A 17,006-nucleotide genomic window follows, 5' to 3' on the forward strand; every position below is an offset into this window, starting at 1 on the left:
GACACATGGTCAATAAAGAAACAAGGGCCCTGAATGATACATTGGATCAGATGGACCTGACAGATATATTTAGAACTCTGCATCCCAAAGCAACAGAATATACTTTCTTCTCGACTGCACATGGAACATTCTCCAAGATAGATCACATACTGGGTCACAAAACAGCCCTTCATAAGAATACAAGAATTGAGATCATACCATGCATACTTTCAGACCACAATGCTATAAAACTTGAAATCAACCACAGGAAAAAGTTTGGAAAACCTCCAAAAGCATGGAGGTTAAAGAACGCCCTACTAAAGAATGAATTGGTCAACCAGGCAATTGGAGAAGAAATTTAAAAATATATGGAAACAAATGAAAATGAAAATACAACAATCCAAACACTTTGGGATGCAGCAAAGGCAGTCCTGAGAGGAAAATACATTGCAATCCAGGCCTATCTCAAGAAACAAGAAAAATTCCAAATACAAAATCTAACAGCACACCTAAAGGAAATAGAAGCAGAGCAGCAAAGACACCCCAAACCCAGCAGAAGAAGAGAAATAATAAAGATCAGAGCAGAAATAAACAATATAGAATCTAAAAAACCTGTAGAGCACATCAATGAAACCAAGAGTTGGTTTTTTGAAAAAATAAACAAAATTGATAAACCTCTAGCCAGGCTTCTCAAAAAGAAAAGGGAAATGACCCAAATAGATAAAATCATGAATGAAAATGGAATTATTACAACCAATCCCTCAGAAATACAAGCAATTATCAGGGAATACTATAAAAAATTATATGCCAACAAACTGGACAACCTGGGACAAATGGATAAATTCCTAAGCACCCACACTTTTCCAAAACTCAAACAGGAGGAAATGGAAAGCTTGAACAGACCCATAACCAGTGAAGAAATTGAATCAGTTATCAAAAATCTCCCAACAAATAAGAGTCCAGGACCAGATGGCTTCCATGGGAAATTCTACCAGACATTTAAAGCAGAGATAATACCTATCCTTCTCAAGCTATTCCAAGAAATACAAAGGGAAGGAAAACTTCCAGACTCATTCTATGAAGCCAGTATTACTTTGATTCCTAACCAGTAACAAAAGAGAACTACAGGCCAATATCCCTGATGAATATGGATGCAAAAATTTTCAATAAGATACTAGCAAATTGAATTCAACAGCTTATAAAAAGAATCATTCACCATGATCAAGTGGCATTCATTCCTGGGATGCAGGGCTGGTTCAACATTCGCAAATCAATCAACGTGATACATCACATTAATAAAAGAAAAGATAAGAACCATATGATCCTGTCAATCGATGCAGAAAAAGCATTTGACAAAATTCAGCATCCTTTCTGAATAAAAACCCTCAAGAAAGTCGGGATAGAAGGAACGTACTTAAACATCATAAAAGCCATTTATGAAGAGCCCACAGCTAATATCACCCTCAATGGGGAAAAACTGAGAGCTTTCCCCCTGAGATCAGGAACACGACAGGGATGTCCACTCTCACTGCTGTTGTTTACCATAGTGTTGGAAGTGCTAGCATCAGCAATCAGACAACAAAAGGAAATCAAAGGCATCAAAACTGGCAAAGATGAAGTCAAGCTTTCACTTTTTGCAGATGACATGATACTATACATGGAAAATCTGATAGACTCCACCAAAAGTCTGCTAGAACGGATACATAAATTCAGCAAAGTTGCAGGATACAAAATCAATGTACAGAAATCAGTTGCATGCTTATATACTTATAATGAAGCAACAGAAAGACAAATAAAGAAACCGATCCCATTCACGATTGCACCAAGAAGCATAAAATACCTAGGAATAAATCTAACCAAAGATGTACAAGAGCTGTATGCTGAAAACTATAGAAAGCTTATGAAGGAAATGGAAGAAGATATAAAGAAATGGAAAAACATTCCGTGCTCATGGGTTGGAAGAATAAATATTGTTAAAATGTCAATACTACCCAAAGCTATCTATACATTCAATGCAATCCCAATCAAAATTGCACCAGCATTCTTCTCGAAGCTAGAACAAGCAATCCCAAAATTCATATGGAACCACAAAAGGCCTCGAATAGCCAAAGTAATTTTGAAGAAGAAGACCAAAGCAGGAGGCATCACAATCCCAGACTTTAGCCTCTACTACAAAGCTGTCATCATCAAGACAGCATGGTATTGGCACAAAAACAGACACACAGACCAATGGAATAGAATAGGAACCCCAGAACTAGACCCACAAAAGTATGCCCAACTAATCTTTGACAAAGCAGGAAAGAATATCCAATGGAAAAAAGATAGTCTCTTTAACAAATGGTGCTGGGAGAACTGGACAGCAACATGCAGAAGAATGAAACTAGACCACTTTCTTACACCATTCAAAAAAATAAACTCAAAATGGATAAAGGACCTGAATGTGAGACAGGAGACCATCAAAACCCTAGAGGAGAAAGCAGGAAAAGACCTCTCTGACCTCAGCCGCAGCAATTTCTTACTTGACACATCTCCAAAGGCAAGGGAATTAAAAGCAAAAATGAACTATTGGGACCTCATGAAGATAAAAAGCTTCTGCACAGCAAAGGAAACAATCAACAAAACTAAAAGGCAACCAACGGAATGGGAAAAGATATTTGCAAATGACATATCGGACAAAGGGCCAGTATCCAAAATCTATAAAGAGCTCACCAAACTCCACACCCAAAAAACAAATAATCCAGTGAAGAAATGGGCAGAAAACATGAATAGACACTTCTCTAAAGAAGACATCCGGATGGCCAACAGGCACATGAAAAGATGTTCAATGTCGCTCCTCATCAGGGAAATACAAATCAAAACCACACTCAGATACCACCTCACGCCAGTCACAGTGGCCAAAATGAACAAATCAGGAGACTATAGATGCTGGAGAGGATGTGGAGAAACAGGAACCCTCTTGCACTGTTGGTGGGAATGCAAACGGGTGCTGCCACTCTGGAAAACAGTGTGGAGGTTCCTCAAAAAATTAAAAACAGACTTACCCTATGACCCAGCAGTAGCACTGCTAGGAATTTACCCAAGGGATACAGGAGTACTGATGCATAGGGGCACTTGTACCCCAATGTTTATAGCGGCACTCTCAACAATAGCCAAATTGTGGAAAGAGCCTAAATGTCCATCAACTGATGAATGGATAAAGAAATTGTGGTTTATATACACAATGGAGTACTATGTGGCAATGAGAAAGAATGAAATATGGCCCTTTGTAGCAACGTGGATGGAACTGGAGAGTGTGATGCTAAGTGAAATAAGCCATACAGAGAAAGACAGATACCATATGTTTTCACTCTTATGTGGATCCTGAGAAACTGAACAGAAACCCATGGAGGAGGGGAAGGAAAAAAAAAAAAAAAGAGGTTAGAGTGGGAGAGAGCCAAAGCATAAGAGACTGTTAAAAACTGAGAACAAACTGAGGGTTGATGGGGGGTGGGAGAGAGGGGAGGGTGGGTGATGGGCATTGAGGAGGGCATCTTTTGGGATGAGCACTGGGTGTTGTATGAAACCAATTTGACAATAAATTTCATATATTAAAAATAAATAAATAAAAATAAAAGACATGAAAGGAAAAAAAACTAAAAATAAATAAATAAATAAATAAATAAATAAATAAATAAATAAATAAAAATCCAGGGAAACTGTATTGGTTAAACTAATGGAAAGTGTACAAACACCTCGTTCTCTGGAAAACTTAGCTTTCCAGGATGATGAGAGATACAACAGAGGAGCACTATATAATCAAGATCCTTATAGTTTTCCCAACCTGATATTAACATTAGCGCATTATAATTTTCATGTCTGTATGTCTTATAGATGATCTTTTATGGTTATCTCAGTGGACAATTTGAATAAAATCCAATTCAGGAAGGATTTTGTCATAGTAATCATGAGAACTATACACTTTTCAGCTGGGGCATGTGTTGTCCTGCCTTTGTGGCAATGAATGTATTGAACCACCATTTGGTAGAGTTTGTACAAACACATAAATATAATTTATGAATTATTGTTAATAAAAGCACATTTTTGTGAGTGATAAAAAAAATTTTTTTTCAGGGTGCCTGGGTGGGTCAGTTGGTTAAGCATCCAACTCTTGGTTTCAGCTCAGGTCATGATCTCATGGTTCATGAGTTCAAGCCACACATCAGGCTCTCTCCTATCAGTGTAGAGCCGACTTCAGATCCTCTGTTCCCTCTCTCTCTCTGTCCCTCCCCCACCCACACAGGCTCTCTGTCTCTCTCTCTCTCTCAAAAATAAGTAACAACAAAAAAGATCTCTCTCTTTTTCCCTCTGCCCCTCTCCCCCACTTGTGTGTGCTCTCTCTCTAAAAAAAAAAAAAAAAAAAAAAAATTCTAATGAACACAGGATTTAAATAAACATTTCTCAGGGCACCTGGGTGGCTCAGTCAGTTAAGCGCCTGACTTTGGCTCAGGTCATGATCTCAGGGTTCATGAGTTCAAGCACTGTGTCAGGTTTTGTGCTTAACAGCTCAGAGCCTGGAGCCTGTTTTGGATTCTGTGTCTCCCTCTCTCTCTGCCCCTCCTCCGCTGCACTTTCTGTGTGTGCGTGTGTGCATGTGTGTGTATGTGTGAGTGTCTCTCTCTCTCTCAAAAATAAATAAACATTTAAAAAAATTTTTAAGTAAGTATTTCTTCAAGGAAGATAAACAAATGGTCAATAAGTACATGAAAATATACTCAACACCATTATTCACTAGGGAAATGCAAATCAAAACCATGAGACACAACTTCATATGATGATGGCTATAATAAGAAATACATAGGGGCACCTGGGTGGCTCAGTCAGTTAAGCCTCTGACTTTGCCTCAGATCATGATCTCACGGTTCATGGGTTCGAGCCCCACGTCAGGCTCTGTGCTGACAGCTCAGAGCCTGGAGCCTGCTGTCTCCCTCTCTCTCTGCCCCTCTCCCATTCATGTGCGCTCTCTCTTTCTCTCTCTCTCTCAAAAATAAACATTAAAAAAAAAAGAAATACATAATATAAAGTGTTGGCAAGCATATGGAAAAAATGGAACCATTCACTGTCGATGGGACTATACAGCTGCTTTGGAAAGAAGTTTGGCAGATTCTCAAAAGGTTAAACATAAGAGTTACGATATGACCCACTAATTCTACTCCCAGTTCTATACCTAATAAATACATATGTCCATACAAAAACCTGTACATGAATGTTCACTGCAGCAGCATTATTAATAGTTAAAAAGTGAAAACAATCAAATGTCTTGCAACTAATGAAGGCATAAACAAAATTTGGTATTCCACATCACTCATCCTCAGGGAAATGTAAATCAAAACTACAATGAGCTATTACCTCACAACTGTCAGAACAGCTAAAACCAAAAATACAAGAAACAGGCGCCTGGGTGGCTCAGTCAGTTGAGAGTTCTATTCTTGATTTCAGCTCAGGTCATGATCTCAGGGTTATGGGATCAAGCCCCGCATTGGGCTCCATACTGTGTGTGGAGCCTGCTTAAGATTCTGTCTCTCCCTCTGTCCCTCTCCCCAGTTTGCGTGTTCTATCTCTCTAAAGTAAATAAAAAATTAAAAAAAACAAAAACAAAAAAACAAGAAACAACATGTGTCTGTGAGGCTGTGGAGAAAAAAGAACCCTCTTGCACTGTTGCATTGTTGGTAGGAATGCCAACTGGTGTAGAAACTATGGAAGACAGTATGGAGGTTTCTCAAAAAGTTAAAAATAGAACTACCCTATGATCCAGTAATCATACTACTGAATATTTACCAAAAAAGACAAAAACAACTAATTCAAAGAGATACATGCACCTCTAGGTTCATAGCAACATTATTTACAACAGCTAAATTATGGAAGCAGCCCAAGTGTCCATCAACAGATGAATGGATAAAGAAAAAGTCATATATATATGTAGAGATATATATACACATGCATACACATACAACGGAATATTATTTAGCCATAAAAAAGAATGACATCTTGCCATTGCAACAACATGGATGAATCTATAAACTATAATGGTAAGCAAAATATGCCAATCATAGAAAAACAAATACTATATGATCTCACCCATACATGGAGTTTAAGCAAATGAACAAAGGAACAAAAAAAGAAAAAAAAAAAAACAAAAAACAGATTCTTCAACAAACTAATGATTATCAGATAGGAGATGGCTGGGAGATGGGTAAAACAGATGAAGGGAATTAAGAGTTCACTTATCCTGATGAGCACCGAGTTGGAATTGTTGAATCACTATATTGTACAACTGAAACTAATGTAGCATTACATTATGTTAACTACACTGCAATTAAAATAAACTTCTTTACCCACCCTCCCCAAATAAAATTGTTTTTAATGTTTATTTTTGAGAGAGAGAGAGAGAGAGAGAGAGAGAGAGAGAGAGAGAGGGAGAGAGTGCACAAGCAGAGAGAAAGGAGGACAGAGGATCTGAAGTGGGCTCCTTGCTGACAGCAGAAAGCCTGAGGTGGGGCTTGAACTTGCAAACTACAGGATCATGACCTGAGCCAAAGTCTGACACTTAATTTCCTGAGCCACCCAGGAGACCCCAAAATATTTTTTTTTTTTAAAGTGGTGTATCCATGTAATAGAAGATTACTTGGTCACAAAAAGGAATGAAGTACTGATTCATGCCACAACATGGATAAACCTGAAAACATTAGAGAAAGATACTAGTCACAAAAGATCACAAATTGTATGATTCTATTTATATGAAATATCCAGAACAGGCAAACCTATGGAGTTAGAAAGTAGCTTAATGCTTGCTGAGAGCCAGCAATGAGAGGCAGGAGGAAATGGGGTGTGACTACTAATGGATACAGGGTTTCTTTGGGAAGATGATTAAAACGTTTCAAAAATGTGGTGATTACTGTACAACTCCACAAATATACTAAAAACCACTGGACTGTAGGATTTAAATAGGTTAATTGTATGGGATGTGAATTATATCTCATTAAAACTGTTATGAAAAAATAAACCAAAATATGAAAACATGAAACCTAATGAGCATCATATGCAGGTAATTGGCAATGCTGTGTTATGGCTAGAACATAGAGAATAAGATGAGAAGGAAAGAAATGAGGCTGAAAACGTAAAGAGGTCCAAAGACCTTGTGTGACAGATTAAGATTTACCTTGAAAGCTACGAGATATCATTTATGACTAACAAATAGTAGCTTTTAAGTATATAGTACTTTTCATCCAGAAGCTTAACTGTGAAAGAAAGGCATGGTAGTTGCCAAAGAAAGATACCAAATAGGGGAAATGTTATTTAATCTTTAAAATAAAGATCAGATAGATTTCAGCAATTTATAAAAGAACTTAATACAGAGTCTGAAAATACAGAAGATCTAACAGATCTAAGAGATGAAGCAAGTTTCCTGAAAAAATAGAAACATAATGGAATCCTAGAGTCAGGTTAGAAGGGCTAACCCTAGATGGAAAGGGTCACCTCTTCAACAAGGTAAGACTTCAACAAGGTTAAGACTTCAAGGTTTATAAGAAGGGAAACAATAAGTAGAGAAAGCTCCCACTAGTGATATATGTTTTCTCTGAGAGTGAGGGAAGTGGCTACAAAAAAAAAAGTGTTTAAGAGAAAAAAAAAAATTAAATTGATAATATTTCCTAACGGAAAAGGGAAAGGAAGCAGATTAGTGACACAAAAAATATTTAGGTACTATCGAGAACCCAACCAATGCCTAGCAATCAAAGAGTGGTACCACTTCATAAGGCTGTGTAAATATCTCCAGCAGTGTTCTATACCCTGGCTATAAGAATGGAGAAAATGGATGGTTGGATTTACTGGGGCTAAGATTTGCAAGATAAATGAATAGCAAAAAGAGAGAGAAAGGAGTATGAAGGTGCATTAAGAAGGAAGAGAGGCAAGGAGTGATCTGACTTATAAGAAAATGACACAGTCAAAGGCCTAGCAATCCCAATGAAGATCAAGAGTAGCTATAACTAGAGTGAGGGGTTGCTAAAATAACAGGTTTTCATCACAGAGTGTTAATGGTAATATCATTACCAGATCAAACATCTAAGTCATCTTCAACCATTCCCTCGCCTGCAACATGCAATCTTGTTAAGTCTTAACTCATCGTACTTCTATAATTCTTGCAGTTCTCCCCTGCTCTCTATTCCTAATGCTACCAGGGCTTTATTATAGTTCCACTTGACTCTTGATGGAGCTTCATAAAACAGGTCTCCCAACTTCTAGTCTTCCAGGCCATTTCACCAATTTTTCTAAATGACTATCATGGTCAATACTCTGTTTCAGCTGCTGCCCACCATTTATCAAAGTTCCAAATTCTCTGTGTGGTGATCAAAATCCTCATCATCTAGCCCTAACTTAACTTCTCATTCTTTTTCTACTACTACTGACCTTCATACATCTTAACTGCAAATCAGCCTGAACCCCTCAACATTTGTCAGTGGCCTTATGCTCTCTTGCTTTCTGACTCAGGGAAATTCTGTTACCTAGAATTCTCCTGCCCATATCTACAATTCCAATTCCACCATTCTACAAGCCCTGGTTCAAATGCTACTTTAACCCCTCTAACAAATATAATCTACCCCCTCCTCTTAATTCCTATAAAACTAGACTTCTCTAGGAACACTTACATTTTGTTATCATTATTCATGTATCTTAAATTCTCTGTTAATCTGCAAAGGCCTATGTCTTACTTGTATTTTTGTATCCTTAGTAACGGGAATAAAACAGACTTTCCAAAAAAATCTAGTAAATGAATAAATATTACATGTATGACCTTCTATGGGAGATTGCACTTTATTGGACCCTCTAGAACAGAGGTTCTTAAATTGGGGGCAGTAAACCTGAAAGGAGTTACCAATTTACTTCAGATATAGAAGCATCCTGAAAATGTTATGTTTATGTACAAACGTACCTATATTTTTCTGAGGCAAAGTCCATAAATTTCATCAGATTCTCAAAAGGGTTTAAGAAATTAATAAATGTGTTTGTGTAGTTACTTTAATAATAAGCAAGAGTCCTTATCTTTTACAGATTCATTCTAAAATATTTATAGCTATAAAAAAATGGCTGATATATGATCCAAAATAATTAATGTATTGGGTGGGGAGTAGTGGATGGGTATATAAATGATACAACATTGGCCATGGTTTGATAACTGGATCAAATTATTGAAGCTGAGCAATTGGTACATAGCAACTCATCATATTATTCATTATACCTTTGTATATGTTGGAAACTTTCCAACATAGGATTTTTCTTTTTAAGAAATAAAAAGCCCCAAAAGGTTAAAAACACAGATTTCATCTAACTTTAGGATTCAATCAGCCTCCAAGGAAGCCTCTGGCTTAGGTTAGTTGCTTCTCAGAGATTACATCAGAGTCAAATTGGCTTTTTCAAAGTGGAACAAGTGAGCCACCATTTGCTGTTATTTACAACAAAAGAAAATTTTCATTAGAATCAAATAGGCTATCTAAATAGCTAACATGTATTAAATGGAAAAATAGGGGCGCCTGGGTGGCTCAGTCGGTTAAGCATCCGACTTCAGCTCAGGTCATGATCTTGCGGTCCGTGAGTTCGAGCCCCACGTTGGGCTCTGGGCTGATGCTCAGAGCCTGGAGCCTGCTTCCGATTCTGTGTCTCCCTCTCTCTCTGCCCCTCCCCCGTTCATGCTCTGTCTCTCTCTGTCTCAAAAATAAATAAACGTTAAAAAAAAAAATTAAAAAAAAAAAAAGGAAAAATATGCAAAGAGTTTGAAAAAATCTTACTGTGCTCAACATTAGCTAGGATTCTATTTGCATATAATGTTCAAATCTAAGCTTCACATTTTTAGAAAGATATGAATAATTTGGAGAAGATTCACGGGGGCGGGGGGGGGGGGAATGGTCAAAAGGTTTGAATACTTCCTTATCTTTATAAGATGATTTAAAGTGGCAAAAAAAGAACAAAAGATTACTTAGTAGCAAACTTCAAATGTAGTAACACTGATAGAAACCTGATTCTCCATTTTTACTTATGACAGATCCCCAGAAACTAGATTAAATTTTCTCATCTCTCAAAAGGAATTCGACTACATGATTATGAAGTTAACTATTAGTTTTAAAATTCTCTGATGCCCTGGTTTTTGATAGGTGCATTAGTTGAGAAAAGCTATTATCCCTATTTCTTTTCTCAAAACACAAATATTTAGACTAGATATAATGAAGTACCGTATTTCCTTATTGCAGAGGCATTAGAGAATCAAATCAGAATCCATGAAATGTCTATTTTCCTCCTACCTTATCCTTCCCTTTCTTTCCAGCCCCCCAACCCCACTCATATTACATTAAAACAGTTGAGTTGAAATCTAGCCTAAGGGCAGGAGAATGAGCAATATGAATTCTTAAATTCCCTTCAGCCTGATGATGCTATGATTGAACTATTTCTCATCCACCAAAGATAGAAGGTTATAAGTGTAATGCATCCCTTGCACCTAAGCCTTTTACTGGCCCCCTTCTCAAATGCTAAAGTGGGTAATTCTATCTCCATATTAACTTGTTGACCTACTGAGTAATTGATGAAGACTGAAGGCAATCTTCAAAAAGTCTGTTTAACGTACACAGTTTAAGTATTAACTCTGTATTTTAGAACCCAAAATTGCGTTGGCAGAAATATCATACGTCAAACAGAAAGGAACATTTTGTAACATGGAAGAGGTGAGAAAAAATAGAGAGGGATATAGAACAAAATGTTTTACAATCATATCTGTACGCTCATACTCTTATTTTCCACTTATGGTAACTGAGGCATTGCCTTGTGGAAAAATTAACACTAAATAGAAAAGAATGTGATAAAGTAAGGAAATCCTAAGAATTCTATACAACTAGGATAAAAAAAACAGAAAAAAAAATCTTAAATAGCATTATGTTCTCTTAAAAAGCCTAATAAGCATAAACTAATATATTATTAATGGAAATTATCAGAAAGCATCACAACTAAATTTGTATACATATTTTTATACAGGAAAACAAATATTAGGTTTGAACCTGAATTTCTCTTTATCATTCTTCTCAGGGTATACAGAACTGCTAACATATAACTAACATTGCCCAAAACTAGGGCTCTTAAATTCTCCCATAAAATACTCTGACATCCCCCAAAAGTGGTGTTAAAATATGCAAAAGTGTCCATTCCAAAGCAAAGCTATCCCTCCATTCCTTATAAAAGATTTAAGCTAAAGAAAAGCAGAAAGTAAAACCCAACAGCTGAAGACAACATCAGGCTATTTATAAGTCTTCTCCTAGTCCCCCAGACACCCTCACACGGGGGCTATAAACAGCTAACCAAAATATCTTTGAGGCTCTCATATCCACACCCACTGACACAAGTAGAGCTGAACCCACAGTGAAACTAGACTTCAGTTTCCTTTAGTAAGTATGTGTCTGCAATAGTAAACTGGAGTAAATGTAACAGTAATAAAACATTAAAAAAAAAAAAAAGAATCATACCTTTTTCTCCAACAAATGGTAAAGACCATGTGAAGACATCCATAAAATTGGGCAACCAGTAAGGATGTGGAGAACAGTTAAATTGTCGAATATTCATCACATTATTTTCATACTTTAATACAGCAGCTGAAAGAGAAGTTTGAATGTGAATGTAACAATTTGTCTTTAGCTCCAAAAGTCTAAAACACATAAAAGCAAAAAAATATTGTTTTAAGGGGGTAGGGAATCAAGGGGTGAGTTGAATAAGGACTAGTAGAGGGAGATAGGAACTAATTTTTTAGTAATAACACACTTTTGTTTTTAACACACTTTTATATAAAGCATAGTCAGATCTACAGTTATTTTTAATGAAATTCCCAGATTTCTAGAATGTTTGTTTCACTTTATAATTTAATGAAGAACATGCACTTTAAATCCAAAATTGTGAAAACTCAATTTTTAGAGGAAACACAGAACGGCAATGAGCAATTTTCTAGGTTTAAAAGTTCGTATAAGTTGAAGGAATTTTAAGAGGATCTTTTTAGTTGCAGGCAACCTGAAAAAGATAGCTAAATGGTAATAAAGCAAAAAACAAAACAAAACAAAAGCCAGAAAAAAAGCAGTTTTTATGATTATATAAATGTATTTATTTCATTTATATGGGAAATCAAGTGAAACTACCACAAAGAAATATTTTACTTCATTTAGAAAAAATTCCATTAAAAATATTATAACCAAATAACCCAAAAGTAACATACTCATCTCAATTTAAGGTATCTAATGTTTCAATATGTTAAAAGAAATAATATCTTAAATTAACTACATAGATTTCAGACACTGGTTATATTATTTTATGGAACACTGGGTTATATGGGCTAGATTCTAATCTAAGCTATAGCACATACTATCTTCGTAATGCTTGGTAAATTATTTAACTACCCTATTTCTCATTCATAAAATAGGACTATTATGTCCACCCTGCCTATCTCAGAAGTTGATTTTACGATCAGAGAATGTATTTCACATGAAAGTATATAAAAGTATAAAATGTGTTGTAGATATAATAATTATGTGATTACTTTTTTTTCCATTTTAATGAAAAGCATGAAAATGCAAATGTTAAATTCCAAGATGTGGGATTCTGGCTAATACAAAGTCACAAGTAATGTGTTTGTTTCCCTTAGGAAATAAAAGTATTTAAAATTTAGCCTCAGAAATTAGGGGCCGATACCAAGTTTTCAGCTTTAAAACAAAACAAGAGAGTGAGAGAGAAAGAGAGAGCAAGAATCTAGAAAATTGCCTTATAGATGGAATGAAACATTACAAACATACCCATACCATGTAAGCACTCAAATCATTAACACTATGTACAGACTAATCACTACTAAGAGACATCTGATTTTGACAAGACAGATTCGATGGTTTGAGTTTCTTTTCTGAATACTCAGAAAAGTAATCCCTTTACCCCCTAAGTCAAACTGACAGAGGACAACCAATAAGAGAGTAATCAACTGAGCACTGAACACTAGGTCTTATAATGCTGATAAGGGGAGGTCACAGTTGAGGTAGCAGAGCGCCGGTACAAAGTTAAACGTAGCACTCTATTCTGTTCTTGAGAACTGAGTCAAAACTTAGATACCATTTTCTTCAAAAGTGAAGCCACACATCATTAGATAACTTCTTCAGAAATTCTGAAGTTTGTAAACTAAACTACAATTTAAAAGGCCATTTTAGCACTGGCATACTCCTTAGAGACTACACAGATACCAACTTCTGAAGATTAGCAACTCAGTCCATGGCATGGTTGTTTTGGTAATTAATATAGTATTAAGTTTTTGTAGCATATTCTGTATCAAACTTATAGCATGCTACCATTTGATCTCAGGCAAATGTTTTAATCTTTTAACCATCATCTCCAATAACAAAAAAAAAAAAAAAAAAATCCTCTTATTCTAGTCCTCTATGACCCATATTTAGCAATGACCTCATTACGTCTCTAATACTTTCAAAAAAGTCTTTAACCTTCTGTTCTTTCCTCCTGGCACATCTGTTCCAGTGACCCTAGAAACTATGGCATAGTCAACTGAATTCCAGACATATCAAGACAGAATAGAAGCTGGCTTCTTAACTTCCTCTTCTGAAAATGTGAACTACGTAAACATACCCAAGCTCATCTTTAACGTCTTTGGCACACACTTAACTAGATTAAGATCCTAAGTATTATCTGTCAATAAGCTATGTTCAAAGTTAAATGAAACCCAATTATTATAGACAGATCAAATATGGACAGAAGGAGAAGGAATGAAAACGAGTGGAACAGAAGATAAAGAAAAAAGACGAAAAAAAGGAAAAAAGAATAGTTAAAAGAAAGGAAGAATATATCTCTGAAATGGAGGTCAGAATGAATTAATCAAAGAAGGTTCAACTACAAATCTTCATGGGGCAATGATAAGACTGTAGATAGAGGTAAAAGCAGGGAGGAAGAAAGACAAACAGAACCTAGATCAGTGAAATAAAACAAGAAACATGATAAACTAAATTAACTATATAGTGCAAATACATGAAATGGTCAAAGCAGCAGAAGGAGCTTTATGCAAACAAGAAAACATTCTCTTGATTATAAGGGGAAAGATTTAAGAAAGGGGAGTTTGAGAAAATCATGTTTGATTTTTTGACTTAATTCAGAGCATTCTTTGATAAGATAGCTTTTATGACTGACAAGTTGTGGAATGATTACAGATGGTAAGTTTCACATTTTGGATTTTTATTTCTTATTCTCTCCCCTCCCTTATATCTTATACTTTTTTATGATGAGATTTGGATAGTTACAGTTTCAAACAATGCCTCTTTTCCATTATTTTCAAAAAATAAGTCAATAAAAAAGCTAAGTTGCTTAACAATTTTTTTATCAACAACATCTTACCTTTATTATTGTAGACATCTAAGTAATTAGGTGCCGAAAAAATTGTTATTAATGAAGGGAACCCTGTAGTTTGACTTTTTCTGTACATTCTATAGCTGTAAAACAAATAGCTTAATATGCATCGTAAAGCATCAATTATGAGTTACTAAGTTTGATTTGTACATAAGGTGTTAATTTGGGTCAGGGAAACAGAATTCTTACCCTGCATCTTGAGCTTCATGAGCTCTAATAATCGATAACAAATTATTGTTTTGCAAAAATTCACACACTGCTGGATAGCTGTGGGGGAAAAAAGTAAATTAAGTAAAATAATGGTTTTCTATATGAAATATATGCTATTTTAACAACTCAAATGTGTTTAATCTTGGATATTTTTCCTTACTTATAAAAATAAGAACATCCTCGAACTGTATTGTGACTAAAATGTTCCTGTGATTTTTCATTTCCAAAATCTTCAGAAGGATCGGACCATAGCAAGTCACACATTGGTCCAAATGCAGGTGGCTCTTTGAATCTATCTAACTGTGAAAGAAAGAAAAGAAAGAAACAAAGAAAAGAATAACTTGTCAAAAGTGAGAATAGAATGGACACAGTAAAGTGGTACCAACTTTGAATACTGTCCATACTACATCGTTCTGAAATGGTTAGAGAATATTTCCTTAAAATATCAGTATGATAATTTTTACCATTACCTAATCTTGGCAGTGAAGAGAAGTTTAAAATTTCTACTCTCTACCCAACAAAGTACTATCAATAGGAACCAACCTTGGAACTACAATATGTACTCACTCTCCTAATATCATCCAGTGTGTGTATTTCTGGTGAAAGTCCACCATGAACACAAAGAAATTGTTGATTTAAAAGTGCAGCAAGAGGCAGGCTATCAAAAGCTTCCATACAAGCTTCATAGACTCTTTCTGAATATTTAATTTTACCTAGAAGAAAAAATAATTGAAAATTACAATACTAGTTGATCATTTTGAAGATTAATCTATCGATCAATCGACCGACCTACCTACCTACCTATCTATAATTGACTATTGAAACCAAGGAAAGAAAATTATAGACACAGATAACAGCTAAGTGGCCACCAGTGAGTAAAGAGGTAACTATAAAAAGACAGCAAAAAGGAATTTATGGGATGATGAAATTTTTCTTTATCATGACTATGGTGGTAGGCAGTTCTATGCACTTGTCAAAACTCAGAACTAAACACTACAAAGAGTGAATTTTACTGTATACAATTTTTTTCTAAAAAGGAAAGCATCTTGCTGTATGAGGATCAATAAAATAAGCAGTGGTATTGGTCTTATGAAGACAAAATATTTGCAGTCTCTAAATTTACTTTGGGTATGCAGTAGATCACCATAAAATATTACTTAAAATAAATAAGTCAAATTTCTAAAAACAGCCCAACCTTTTACCTATTTTATAGGCCAGGTAAAGCTAAATTAGACTTATACTTAAAGCTAAAATAGTTTTAATACTTTATTTTATTGTAAGAGTCAGTGACTACTTTGTTGTTACAGGGAAGATGACTACATCATCACAACAAAACTCAAGGTCCATCCAATTCAAAAAAAAAAAAAAAAGAAAGAAAGAAAAGATAACTTATTCATATATTGGAGAAACAGAGGGGCTCCTCTAGTCTACAATGGTTAAAATGGGCAGTGAAGCATGAAGCCAAAATAACACAAGAGAAAAAAACTCCACCAAATCCAACTGTTAATTTAGTTTTACAGAGATCCCTTTGCTCCTTTATATATTTAAATTCTTGGATATTTTACATTTTTGCTGGAGTTTTGGTGGGTGGTTTGTTGATTATCTAAAGGAAAAAAAGAACTTAATTCTTTTTTCCATTTTTAACACTGTAACATTCAAATATGAGAAAATCTATATCCAGCAACCATCTAAACTGGTAGGTTGCTAACAGATCTGTTTTCCAGCACTGTGGTTCAATAAAATTTTTAAACTGATTGCTTTTGGTCAATGCACTTTCCAGGTCTCATCTTTATTCATTTATTTATTATTATTTCATTATTTATTTGCATTATTTTATTATTTTTATTATGTTATTATTCATAACCTATTCATTTAGGTTACCTACCTGATCTTTGAAGTTATCTGACTTTGCCCCCTCTGCCATTACTTACCACTATATTTTTCTTCTTTTACTGAAAGTCTCTAGTAATATGATCTTTACTGGATCATGAGTCTCCATAATTCTGAAATTACTTCTACTCTTAGAACTTAACTCTAAGACTTACTATAGTCATGAATATTAACTTAATAAGCACCCAGTTAAGAGATGTGAAAAAAGGTCAAATACTGCCCTATATCATATTGTTGCTTCTGGCTATTATAGACTGCCATTGCCACAATAATTTAAGAGAGAAATGGGGTAAACATTGTAGGTTAAGAATTTCAATTCATTAACAGTGTGTTTGAAACAATCTGCAATGATGACAGCATGAATAATTTAAGAAGCTTCATGAGAGAGCTTCAATATTGGGGGACAAAAGTCTCTAATGCAAAAACAATTTTTTTCCTTTTAGTTTTAGTCTTCCTGTTAAAAAAAATCACTTAAA

The 17,006-nt window shown here is 35.1% G+C and overlaps 1 protein-coding gene across 7 annotated transcripts in view; it reads right to left on the bottom strand.

Moving 5' to 3' along the window:
* Positions 1-17,006, bottom strand: part of PPP3CB (protein phosphatase 3 catalytic subunit beta) — a 71,544-nt gene that overhangs the window by 35,739 nt on the left and 18,799 nt on the right. For all 7 annotated transcript variants that reach the window (XM_042961065.1, XM_042961063.1, XM_042961064.1 and 4 more), the window contains exons 5-9: positions 15,208-15,353; positions 14,801-14,940; positions 14,620-14,697; positions 14,419-14,513; positions 11,517-11,642 (exon numbers count right to left, since the gene is read on the bottom strand). In XM_042961065.1, coding sequence (XP_042816999.1) covers positions 11,517-11,642; positions 14,419-14,513; positions 14,620-14,697; positions 14,801-14,940; positions 15,208-15,353 — 585 coding nt within the window. The remainder of the gene's footprint in view (positions 1-11,516; positions 11,643-14,418; positions 14,514-14,619; positions 14,698-14,800; positions 14,941-15,207; positions 15,354-17,006) is intronic.

This window comes from Panthera tigris, chromosome D2 (assembly GCF_018350195.1).
Source record: "Panthera tigris isolate Pti1 chromosome D2, P.tigris_Pti1_mat1.1, whole genome shotgun sequence".
Classification (NCBI taxonomy): domain Eukaryota; kingdom Metazoa; phylum Chordata; class Mammalia; order Carnivora; family Felidae; genus Panthera; species Panthera tigris.